Source organism: Penaeus chinensis, chromosome 37 (assembly GCF_019202785.1).
Source record: "Penaeus chinensis breed Huanghai No. 1 chromosome 37, ASM1920278v2, whole genome shotgun sequence".
NCBI lineage: Eukaryota > Metazoa > Arthropoda > Malacostraca > Decapoda > Penaeidae > Penaeus > Penaeus chinensis.
The window spans coordinates 14,503,674-14,516,173 of NC_061855.1; the positions used below are offsets into that span (position 1 = coordinate 14,503,674).

The 12,500-nt window shown below is 43.0% G+C and overlaps 1 protein-coding gene across 9 annotated transcripts in view; it reads left to right on the forward strand.

Annotated features, from left to right (window-relative positions):
• LOC125045427 (mucolipin-3-like) overlaps window positions 1-12,500 on the forward strand; it is a 39,166-nt gene that overhangs the window by 10,240 nt on the left and 16,426 nt on the right. For all 9 annotated transcript variants that reach the window (XM_047642661.1, XM_047642660.1, XM_047642662.1 and 6 more), the window contains exons 2-9: window positions 1,897-2,119; window positions 2,501-2,600; window positions 3,268-3,459; window positions 3,690-3,843; window positions 4,080-4,270; window positions 5,506-5,622; window positions 5,941-6,039; window positions 6,230-6,379. In XM_047642661.1, coding sequence (XP_047498617.1) covers window positions 1,897-2,119; window positions 2,501-2,600; window positions 3,268-3,459; window positions 3,690-3,843; window positions 4,080-4,270; window positions 5,506-5,622; window positions 5,941-6,039; window positions 6,230-6,379 — 1,226 coding nt within the window. The remainder of the gene's footprint in view (window positions 1-1,896; window positions 2,120-2,500; window positions 2,601-3,267; window positions 3,460-3,689; window positions 3,844-4,079; window positions 4,271-5,505; window positions 5,623-5,940; window positions 6,040-6,229; window positions 6,380-12,500) is intronic.

The window sequence follows — 12,500 nt, forward strand, 5'->3', positions numbered from 1 at the left end:
TTTCTCTTCCCTCACTCTCTCCCTCCTTACCTTTCTCCCTCTCTCCCACTTTATCACAGCTGCTAAGTTTGAAGAAGGTTACTCCAAATAATTTTATCTTTTCATTTACTCCTGATAAAGGGCTTTCTCCTAGGTGGGTGTTTTGATACCATGTTAATCTTTTGCTGTTCTTTTCCTCAAAGGTGATTCATTTTTCAAATCTAATACTGAAAGTTGAATGAAGAAAATTATTTATCAGAAATATTGCTCTGATGAAGACTGTGATTTAAAGGCCAAATCATTCTCGTTCCCACACGGAGGCATTGGTTCTCTATCGTGTGAATACAGAGGATCAGATCCAGAGTGGAGGAAATGACAAGATTGAAGGGACAAATATAAAAGAGTGATGATAAAAGGAAGAATGTAATTGGGTAAAGCAGAGGAAAAAGACCTTTGGTATAGAAGTTGGATTAACCCATTGCCACTAGGGATGGCTGGGTGTGTATGTGTGGCACGACTCTTCTGATTTTAGATTGTTTATTGCATTTACACATAGATGGCTTTACAAGTGCTTAGTCACCAGGGAGTCAAATATTAGTCAGTGACTTGAGTTTCATATGCTTCATGATTTTTTTGCCATTATGATTTGGAGTGTAGTTGTTTTGATTATATTTTTGTTATATGATTTCTTGAATTCTTGTGTGTTTGACTTTTTAAATAATTTATTTCTTTGGGTGTGTATTGGTTTCTCAAATATGTCTGCAACTGATTATAGAACCTAATATGACTTAAGTGCCAGCATTTCCAAAATTAGCTAAAGTATGATAAGTTAGCAGCGATTGTAGGCTATATCAATTACGAAGTAGATAAATGAGATGACTAATAAGCATGTTTAGAAAAAGCCATAGACAAGCCAGTGCTCATTTGTTGTTGTCCTTATTGTGCTTTTAGGCAGGGTCAAAACAAGAAATGGTATATGTATATTTAGACTATCTCTGTAACCCTTAGATTTTTTCTCTCTTGTGATGTATGATATATGTGTTGGGACAAAGGAATGGATTTTTTTTTTTTTTTTTCCCCCAAGAGTTTGAGCCTCTTGGTAAGATTTAGATATGTTAAAAATCTCTGTCTAAATGTGTTTGGCATTATATTTGTTTTTTGTATTCTTTGTGAATTAGCCTATACATTCTGTATTTTGCTATATTAAGTTTGTTGGGAAAGATAGAAAGTCATTGCTTGGATACATTATTATGGGTTTGGTGTTGTTTTAATGCTTTGACACCAGAAATCTTGATTAGAGGTAATACTGTATTTGCATAAATTATGTCTTGATAGAGAGACAATTTATTTAAATGTTTGAAAAGTACCTAACGTAATTTTTTCAAGAGTTAAGAATCTTAAAGTATCTTTCACATAGTTTAAAAAGGTAACGAAATGTTTTCTTTTCTTTATTTACCAATTTATTTATTAATTCTAAAGTGCTTTTATGAATACTGACCATTACAATGCCTCTTCTAGTTTTCTAAGGCTGTTAATGAATTTGGGGGAGTTAAGTTTCAAAGGTTAAGATGAGCCATTTGTAATTAGTCTTAGGATATCTGTAGAAAGAAAATGTACTAACATTAGTCACTTGTGATCACCTTTATAATTACTTTGTGGCCCTGTTGGATAGCCTGTCTGTTAGCTTAATATATTTTGATACAGAAGATAGTGTTATATATTCCTTTGACTAACAGATTTCCTTTTTCAATGAAAATTCCCTGAACATGTTTCTCAAAAATGGTGCTGTTATTTGCAGAACTCAAGAAATGGCAATGACTTTGTTACGGGGGGGGGGGGGGGGAATTATTTATTATTATTTTTTTTCTTTTCTTTTCTTTTCTGTGCATAGCACCTCAATGTACATGTAACCCACAGAGCTGGAGCGGATGGCGCAGGTCTACAGCCAGCCACCCCCAGAGATCAAAGTCTCCGCTGTTGAGAGCAATGGCGGAACTCGCTATGGCTCAGTATCCTCAACCCTTGGGAGCCTTGGTGCTGGCACGGACTACAGCCCCCTCAATGACTCCTCCACCTCGAATCCAGCAAGGGGTGTCTTTGCCCACACGATCTCGGCTGACAGAATACGCAGAAGGCTCAAGTGAGTGTGTTTATCTCGAGTGAGGGTTGTTGTAGTTTTTGCTGTCTCAATCTATTTTATGTGCTTTTTTTTGTAATGTGTATTCTTTTGATCACTTTTTTAATCTGGTTTTGTTGCACATGTATTTTCTCTCCTAGTATGTTTTTTAAATTGAATGACAAGGGACATAGGGAAAAGGGAAGATAAGGAAAGAATATAGAATGGAGGAGGAGGAAGGTGTGAAATGCAAGTAAAAGAGTAAGAGGTTAAGCCTCTTATGGTTAATGAGAGAGAGAGAGTGAGTCGATGGTTGAGTGAATATGGACGTGAATATGGAGTCGGTGAGAGAATAAGGAAATCAATTATAAGTGATCAAGTAAATAATTTTTATAAACTTTACAGGTTCTTCTTCATGAACCCCATGGAGAAGTGGCATGCACGGCGTAGGTTTCCCTGGAAGTTGTTGTTGCAAGTGTTCAAGATTGTGGTAGTCACAGCACAGGTGAGGAACCCATATTGGATGGAGAGATTGCTTATTAGGAAATGAGGTGGGGGGGGGGGGGGTAGATGGCAGTGGAAGCATTTATTCACAGATCTGTCATGAAGACACTTATGGTATAGAGATTGACTGAATGATAAACATGTACAAGAATTTATGGATTTGTTGACCTGTTTTGCAGATTGATATATGAACATGTGGAACTTTTGACTAAATAAGTTTTGATATTTGATACACAGATCCATGTTTTTATTCCCATTGTTAACCCTTACAAACTGGATGACATACCCATCATGTCATGAAAAACTTAGCTTTAGGGGCGGGTGATGTGAACATACTGTCATGGGCTGGGGGAGGCAAATTTCCTTTCATGAGCATTTTGGCTGAAGGCAGAGGTGACAAGAATGACTCACCACAAGTGCACAGAGTTCTTGGAGGTTGATTACTCACTGGGCATTTATGAATGGTCTTTTGGATTATTTCCATTGATAAACAAATGTGTAATGTATTATCTGTGAGCCATGACTGGAAGAGTATTGCCTCCAGGGGGGATGCTATTTCCATGCTCAGGATCCTGCTTTGAAATTAATTTGGAAACTGTGTATAATATTCTTCAATGAATAGCAAAGAGGCAAGTTAAAAGAAACTACTTTCATCATCCTTCCCCCAGTTGTGCCTGTTTGCCCAGCAGCGGTACAACCATGTCAACTACTTGTGGGACACCAAGATCTCCTTCTCGCATCTGTTCATCAAAGGGTGGGACACAACGCGTGAAATTCAGGTGTACCCCCCTGCTGATGGCCCCCTGGCAGTCTATAAGAAGGCGTCATTCTTCGAATACTTGGATTATGCTGTTACGACGGTAAGAGTTGAACAAGAGTAATTAAGTGTGTGAGTGACTGTAGATGGGGTTGCAGGTGGATTTGTGCGCACAAATAAAAAGTGAAGATTGTATATTGCTTGTGAGATAATTATGTATGAAATGAATGTAGAGTAAATTTTAGTTGCATATAGTCAAATCAAAGAAAATTGTAATCAGAAATATCTTTTATTGTTTTTGCTTTCATGACTTGATTACTTTTTAAATTACAGTATGCACACATCAGAGAGACAGCTATTGGCACCTACACTTATGAGCACAAAAATGGAAGTGTTGTTCCTCCAGTTCTCTGTGTGTCGCACTACAAGAAAGGTGAAGCCTTTATCGACAACAACACATATATTCTGGATGATGATGTCACCCAGTGTAAGTAGCAGTGTTTGTGAATAACATTTTTGGCAAAATCTGGTGAGGACAGGCATACATTAGTGTGCGCTGCTCTATGCTTAGGCAATTGTCCAGCTGATGGTCAAGCACACAAGACCTCATCCCATTAAATGATGCTGTGATGGATGTCACCTAATGCCTGTACCAAGAGTGAATAGCACATTACCCATCAGCAGTGTTTTCATATATTCACTCTTTATTTTTCTCTCTCTCAGCATGCATAGAGATCCCACCCTCAGAGGCCAATGCGACTGACTGGTCCACAAAGGACTTCATGGAGAAGAACAACTTCACCTTCAACTTTGACCTGCTCCTCAACACAGACTTCACTTTCCAGCTGCGTACCATCAAGCTGCGTGTCAATTTGCCCTTTGACACCCCAGAATGCTATCGGCTAACTGGCAAGGTTAGTCTATAGATTACTCTGGTGTTGGGGTCAATAGAATGGGATGAGAAGTTAGAAGTTGGGTGTTCTTTTCCATGTTTGTGTTTTGGAATTGTTAGAAAATAGATATACCTGAATGGGTTATCTGGCTAATATTCAATATGAAATTTAAAAGATCATAAAAAGAAGATAAAATCACAACCTATACTATGGCAAAGTTTCACTGTAAAGTTCCACATGAGAGAGGAGTTATGGCTTGTCTCCCCCCTCCCCCTTCCCTTAAATACATCTAAACCTGAAGGTGAATGATACCAAAAGATATTTCAGAATATTGGAAAACCCTTCATAGTGAATCATTACACAGATGTATTATTTATTTTTAACAGTTTCATCTTGGCCAGATTTACTTATGTCTTTGTAACACAAGAATAAAAAGAAAGAATTAGGATTCCTTTCCAGTTATATACATCTTTATTTCATATTTGTGAATGCTGATTCTTGGTCTATCATATACAACCCTCCCCATAAAAAGTAAATCATAAGGCCTAAAAATACAAGTTGTGAAATGTAACTTTGGTGACCATCATGTCTGAAGGTGAAATGGTGGAATAATGATTTTTAAAAATCAGGTATGGTAGTTGGGTGGGAACAGATGGGGAGGAGGTTAACCACTGCCACCAAGTAGTCTATTAGTACACCTATACGACTTCACCAACTTTCCCCTTTCCTTGAGTTTACATGAAAAATGTTTTCTAATGGTATTAGAATCTACATTGTTGTTATTATTATTATTGACATTATGATTATATGATGTTATAAACTCTGTGGATCCAGGCACTTCACCCACATGTGGCCCAAAATCTGGACATTAGGTTTAACCCAATGGCGCCGGGTATAGCAAATTAAAAAAAACTCTACGCTCTGGCGAACGGCGGCAGCGCGCCGACTCTGAGCGCGTGATATCGGTCCCTCAAGCCGAATCATTGCCTCGGGGCGTTTTGGCGCGGCGCCGCTGCGGACAGCCGCACGCCGCACATCGTGCGTATTGTTATGACGGCGATAGCCGTGACCCGTCGCCATTGGGTTAACTGAGCAGCTACTCTTTGACTGGTGTGTGGCTTCTAGGCTGGGGGCACATGAACACTTGTGTGGTGACAAGACTTTATGCCTCCCCTTTGTTATGTTATCTTTTTCCGCATTTATGCATATACCCATACATAAAAGAAAAATCTTAATCTTCATACTTCCCCCCTCAGGTGGTATTCAACAACCATGATCATGACGGACAGATCCTGGTGGAGCTGGACGTTGGTGCAAAGGTCCTGGAATGCACTGGATCTGTTAATCTGGCTTCAGAGTCTAGAACACTTAAGGTGAGTTTTGATTTGTAGGCCATTAGTCATTGAAAAGGGATTTTTTTCTGCATTTTTATCTTTTACTTTTACTTTTTACTTTTTTTTTTTTTTTTAGGCTTACTGATGTGTACATTAGATTTGCACATTTTTCCTCTATTTCGTATTTTAATACCTTCTTGAATTCTGCTTTCAAATCTGATTTATAATTGTATATTTGATTCTTTACTTTTTTTGTTATTGATATATTTTATTTTTTTAATATTAAGGTGTGTAATTTTCATTTCTACATTTTATTTTTTATTTACATATCTGTTTTATAATTCCATTTTTTCCCAGATTTGGCGAGCAGTGATCAATGTGGCTAGCATTGTCACCTGCATCACATCGCTGTGTATGTGCATTAGGGCTATCTATAGAGCACAGATTCTGAAAAAGGTCAGTATACTTTTTTTTTTTTTTTTTTTTTTTTTTCTTCTTCCTCCTGTTTCTGTTTCAAGGTGGACAGGGGGGATTATTTTGTAAAACCGTTAGAAAGGGAAAAACAATTTAAGAAATGACAAGGCATATTTTACGTGCATATTTCCATCGGTGAGCCCAATTAATCCACACTTTTTTTTCGTTGCAGGCCACTGTGGTGTTCTTCCAACGGTACTTTGGCAAAGAGCTTACCATAGAGGAGCGAATGGAATTTGTGAACTTCTGGTACATCCTTATATGCATCAACGACATCCTTATCATCATAGGCTCATTTCTCAAGATTGGGCTTGAGAGCAAGGTAAGACTGGGGATATTGTCTTGTTCATGCCAGCGGCATATTTATTGTTGTTAAGCCTTTTTTTCATGTTTTTCCCCGGGTTATGGTAATTTGCTCATATCATAGCAGGTTCCTTTCATTGTTTGATATCTAGTTTATTTAATTTTTGCTAAATAATCTTAAATTCACTGCTGTCTTGGAACCAAAAATCTCTATAACTATGTATTGAAGTTTCATTATATCTATTGTTATCTTCATAACCATTTCTAGTTTACAATTTAAGCTACTATATATTGTTTAATGTCTTCATATACATTATTCCTATAGAACGTGTGTGTGTGTGTGTGTATTTATGTTAGTATGATGTTTGTGTATATATGTATTTATATATACATATATATATATATATATATATATATATATATATATATATATATATATATATATATATTTATATATATATATATATTTATATATATATATATATTTATATATATATATATATATTTATGTATATATAAACACACATGCACACACGTGCACAAACACACATGCACACACGTGCACAAACACACATGCACACACGTGCACAAACACACATGCACACACGTGCACAAACACACATGCACACACGTGCACAAACACACATGCACACACGTGCACAAACACACATGCACACACGTGCACAAACACACATGCACACACGTGCACAAACACACATGCACACACGTGCACAAACACACATGCACACACGTGCACAAACACACATGCACACACGTGCACAAACACACATGCACACACGTGCACAAACACACATGCACACACGTGCACAAACACACATGCACACACGTGCACAAACACACATGCACACACGTGCACAAACACACATGCACACACGTGCACAAACACACATGCACACACGTGCACAAACACACATGCACACACGTGCACAAACACACATGCACACACGTGCACAAACACACATGCACACACGTGCACAAACACACATGCACACACGTGCACAAACACACATGCACACACGTGCACAAACACACATGCACACACGTGCACAAACACACATGCACACACGTGCACAAACACACATGCACACACGTGCACAAACACACATGCACACACGTGCACAAACACACATGCACACACGTGCACAAACACACATGCACACACGTGCACAAACACACATGCACACACGTGCACAAACACACATGCACACACGTGCACAAACACACATGCACACACGTGCACAAACACACATGCACACACGTGCACAAACACACATGCACACACGTGCACAAACACACATGCACACACGTGCACAAACACACATGCACACACGTGCACAAACACACATGCACACACGTGCACAAACACACATGCACACACGTGCACAAACACACATGCACACACGTGCACAAACACACATGCACACACGTGCACAAACACACATGCACACACGTGCACAAACACACATGCACACACGTGCACAAACACACATGCACACACGTGCACAAACACACATGCACACACGTGCACAAACACACATGCACACACGTGCACAAACACACATGCACACACGTGCACAAACACACATGCACACACGTGCACAAACACACATGCACACACGTGCACAAACACACATGCACACACGTGCACAAACACACATGCACACACGTGCACAAACACACATGCACACACGTGCACAAACACACATGCACACACGCGCACAAACACACATGCACACACGTGCACAAACACACATGCACACACGTGCACAAACACACATGCACACACGTGCACAAACACACATGCACACACGTGCACAAACACACATGCACACACGTGCACAAACACACATGCACACACGTGCACAAACACACATGCACACACGTGCACAAACACACATGCACACACGTGCACAAACACACATGCACACACGTGCACAAACACACATGCACACACGTGCACAAACACACATGCACACACGTGCACAAACACACATGCACACACGTGCACAAACACACATGCACACACGTGCACAAACACACATGCACACACGTGCACAAACACACATGCACACACGTGCACAAACACACATGCACACACGTGCACAAACACACATGCACACACGTGCACAAACACACATGCACACACGTGCACAAACACACATGCACACACGTGCACAAACACACATGCACACACGTGCACAAACACACATGCACACACGTGCACAAACACACATGCACACACGCGCACAAACACACATGCACACACGTGCACAAACACACATGCACACACGTGCACAAACACACATGCACACACGTGCACAAACACACATGCACACACGTGCACAAACACACATGCACACACGTGCACAAACACACATGCACACACGCGCACAAACACACATGCACACACGTGCACAAACACACATGCACACACGTGCACAAACACACATGCACACACGCGCACAAACACACATGCACACACGTGCACAAACACACATGCACACACGTGCACAAACACACATGCACACACGTGCACAAACACACATGCACACACGTGCACAAACACACATGCACACACGCGCACAAACACACATGCACACACGTGCACAAACACACATGCACACACGTGCACAAACACACATGCACACACGTGCACAAACACACATGCACACACGTGCACAAACACACATGCACACACGCGCACAAACACACATGCACACACGTGCACAAACACACATGCACACACGTGCACAAACACACATGCACACACGTGCACAAACACACATGCACACACGTGCACAAACACACATGCACACACGTGCACAAACACACATGCACACACGCGCACAAACACACATGCACACACGTGCACAAACACACATGCACACACGTGCACAAACACACATGCACACACGTGCACAAACACACATGCACACACGTGCACAAACACACATGCACACACGTGCACAAACACACATGCACACACGTGCACAAACACACATGCACACACGCGCACAAACACACATGCACACACGCGCACAAACACACATGCACACACGTGCACAAACACACATGCACACACGTGCACAAACACACATGCACACACGTGCACAAACACACATGCACACACGTGCACAAACACACATGCACACACGTGCACAAACACACATGCACACACGTGCACAAACACACATGCACACACGTGCACAAACACACATGCACACACGTGCACAAACACACATGCACACACGTGCACAAACACACATGCACACACGTGCACAAACACACATGCACACACGTGCACAAACACACATGCACACACGTGCACAAACACACATGCACACACGTGCACAAACACACATGCACACACGTGCACAAACACACATGCACACACGTGCACAAACACACATGCACACACGTGCACAAACACACATGCACACACGCGCACAAACACACATGCACACACGTGCACAAACACACATGCACACACGTGCACAAACACACATGCACACACGCGCACAAACACACATGCACACACGTGCACAAACACACATGCACACACGTGCACAAACACACATGCACACACGTGCACAAACACACATGCACACACGTGCACAAACACACATGCACACACGCGCACAAACACACATGCACACACGTGCACAAACACACATGCACACACGTGCACAAACACACATGCACACACGTGCACAAACACACATGCACACACGTGCACAAACACACATGCACACACGTGCACAAACACACATGCACACACGTGCACAAACACACATGCACACACGTGCACAAACACACATGCACACACGCGCACAAACACACATGCACACACGTGCACAAACACACATGCACACACGCGCACAAACACACATGCACACACGTGCACAAACACACATGCACACACGTGCACAAACACACATGCACACACGTGCACAAACACACATGCACACACGTGCACAAACACACATGCACACACGCGCACAAACACACATGCACACACGTGCACAAACACACATGCACACACGCGCACAAACACACATGCACACACGTGCACAAACACACATGCACACACGCGCACAAACACACATGCACACACGCGCACAAACACACATGCACACACGCGCACAAACACACATGCACACACGTGCACAAACACACATGCACACACGTGCACAAACACACATGCACACACGTGCACAAACACACATGCACACACGTGCACAAACACACATGCACACACGCGCACAAACACACATGCACACACGTGCACAAACACACATGCACACACGCGCACAAACACACATGCACACACGTGCACAAACACACATGCACACACGTGCACAAACACACATGCACACACGTGCACAAACACACATGCACACACGTGCACAAACACACATGCACACACGCGCACAAACACACATGCACACACGTGCACAAACACACATGCACACACGTGCACAAACACACATGCACACACGCGCACAAACACACATGCACACACGCGCACAAACACACATGCACACACGTGCACAAACACACATGCACACACGTGCACAAACACACATGCACACACGCGCACAAACACACATGCACACACGCGCACAAACACACATGCACACACGCGCACAAACACACATGCACACACGCGCACAAACACACATGCACACACGTGCACAAACACACATGCACACACGTGCACAAACACACATGCACACACGTGCACAAACACACATGCACACACGCGCACAAACACACATGCACACACGTGCACAAACACACATGCACACACGTGCACAAACACACATGCACACACGCGCACAAACACACATGCACACACGTGCACAAACACACATGCACACACGTGCACAAACACACATGCACACACGTGCACAAACACACATGCACACACGTGCACAAACACACATGCACACACGTGCACAAACACACATGCACACACGCGCACAAACACACATGCACACACGTGCACAAACACACATGCACACACGTGCACAAACACACATGCACACACGTGCACAAACACACATGCACACACGTGCACAAACACACATGCACACACGTGCACAAACACACATGCACACACGTGCACAAACACACATGCACACACGTGCACAAACACACATGCACACACGTGCACAAACACACATGCACACACGTGCACAAACACACATGCACACACGTGCACAAACACACATGCACACACGTGCACAAACACACATGCACACACGCGCACAAACACACATGCACACACGTGCACAAACACACATGCACACACGTGCACAAACACACATGCACACACGCGCACAAACACACATGCACACACGTGCACAAACACACATGCACACACGTGCACAAACACACATGCACACACGTGCACAAACACACATGCACACACGCGCACAAACACACATGCACACACGCGCACAAACACACATGCACACACGTGCACAAACACACATGCACACACGTGCACAAACACACATGCACACACGCGCACAAACACACATGCACACACGTGCACAAACACACATGCACACACGTGCACAAACACACATGCACACACGTGCACAAACACACATGCACACACGTGCACAAACACACATGCACACACGTGCACAAACACACATGCACACACGTGCACAAACACACATGCACACACGTGCACAAACACACATGCACACACGTGCACAAACACACATGCACACACGTGCACAAACACACATGCACACACGTGCACAAACACACATGCACACACGTGCACAAACACACATGCACACACGTGCACAAACACACATGCACACACGTGCACAAACACACATGCACACACGCGCACAAACACACATGCACACACGTGCACAAACACACATGCACACACGCGCACAAACACACATGCACACACGTGCACAAACACACATGCACACACGTGCACAAACACACATGCACACACGCGCACAAACACACATGCACACACGCGCACAAACACACATGCACACACGTGCACAAACACACATGCACACACGCGCACAAACACACATGCACACACGTGCACAAACACACATGCACACACGTGCACAAACACA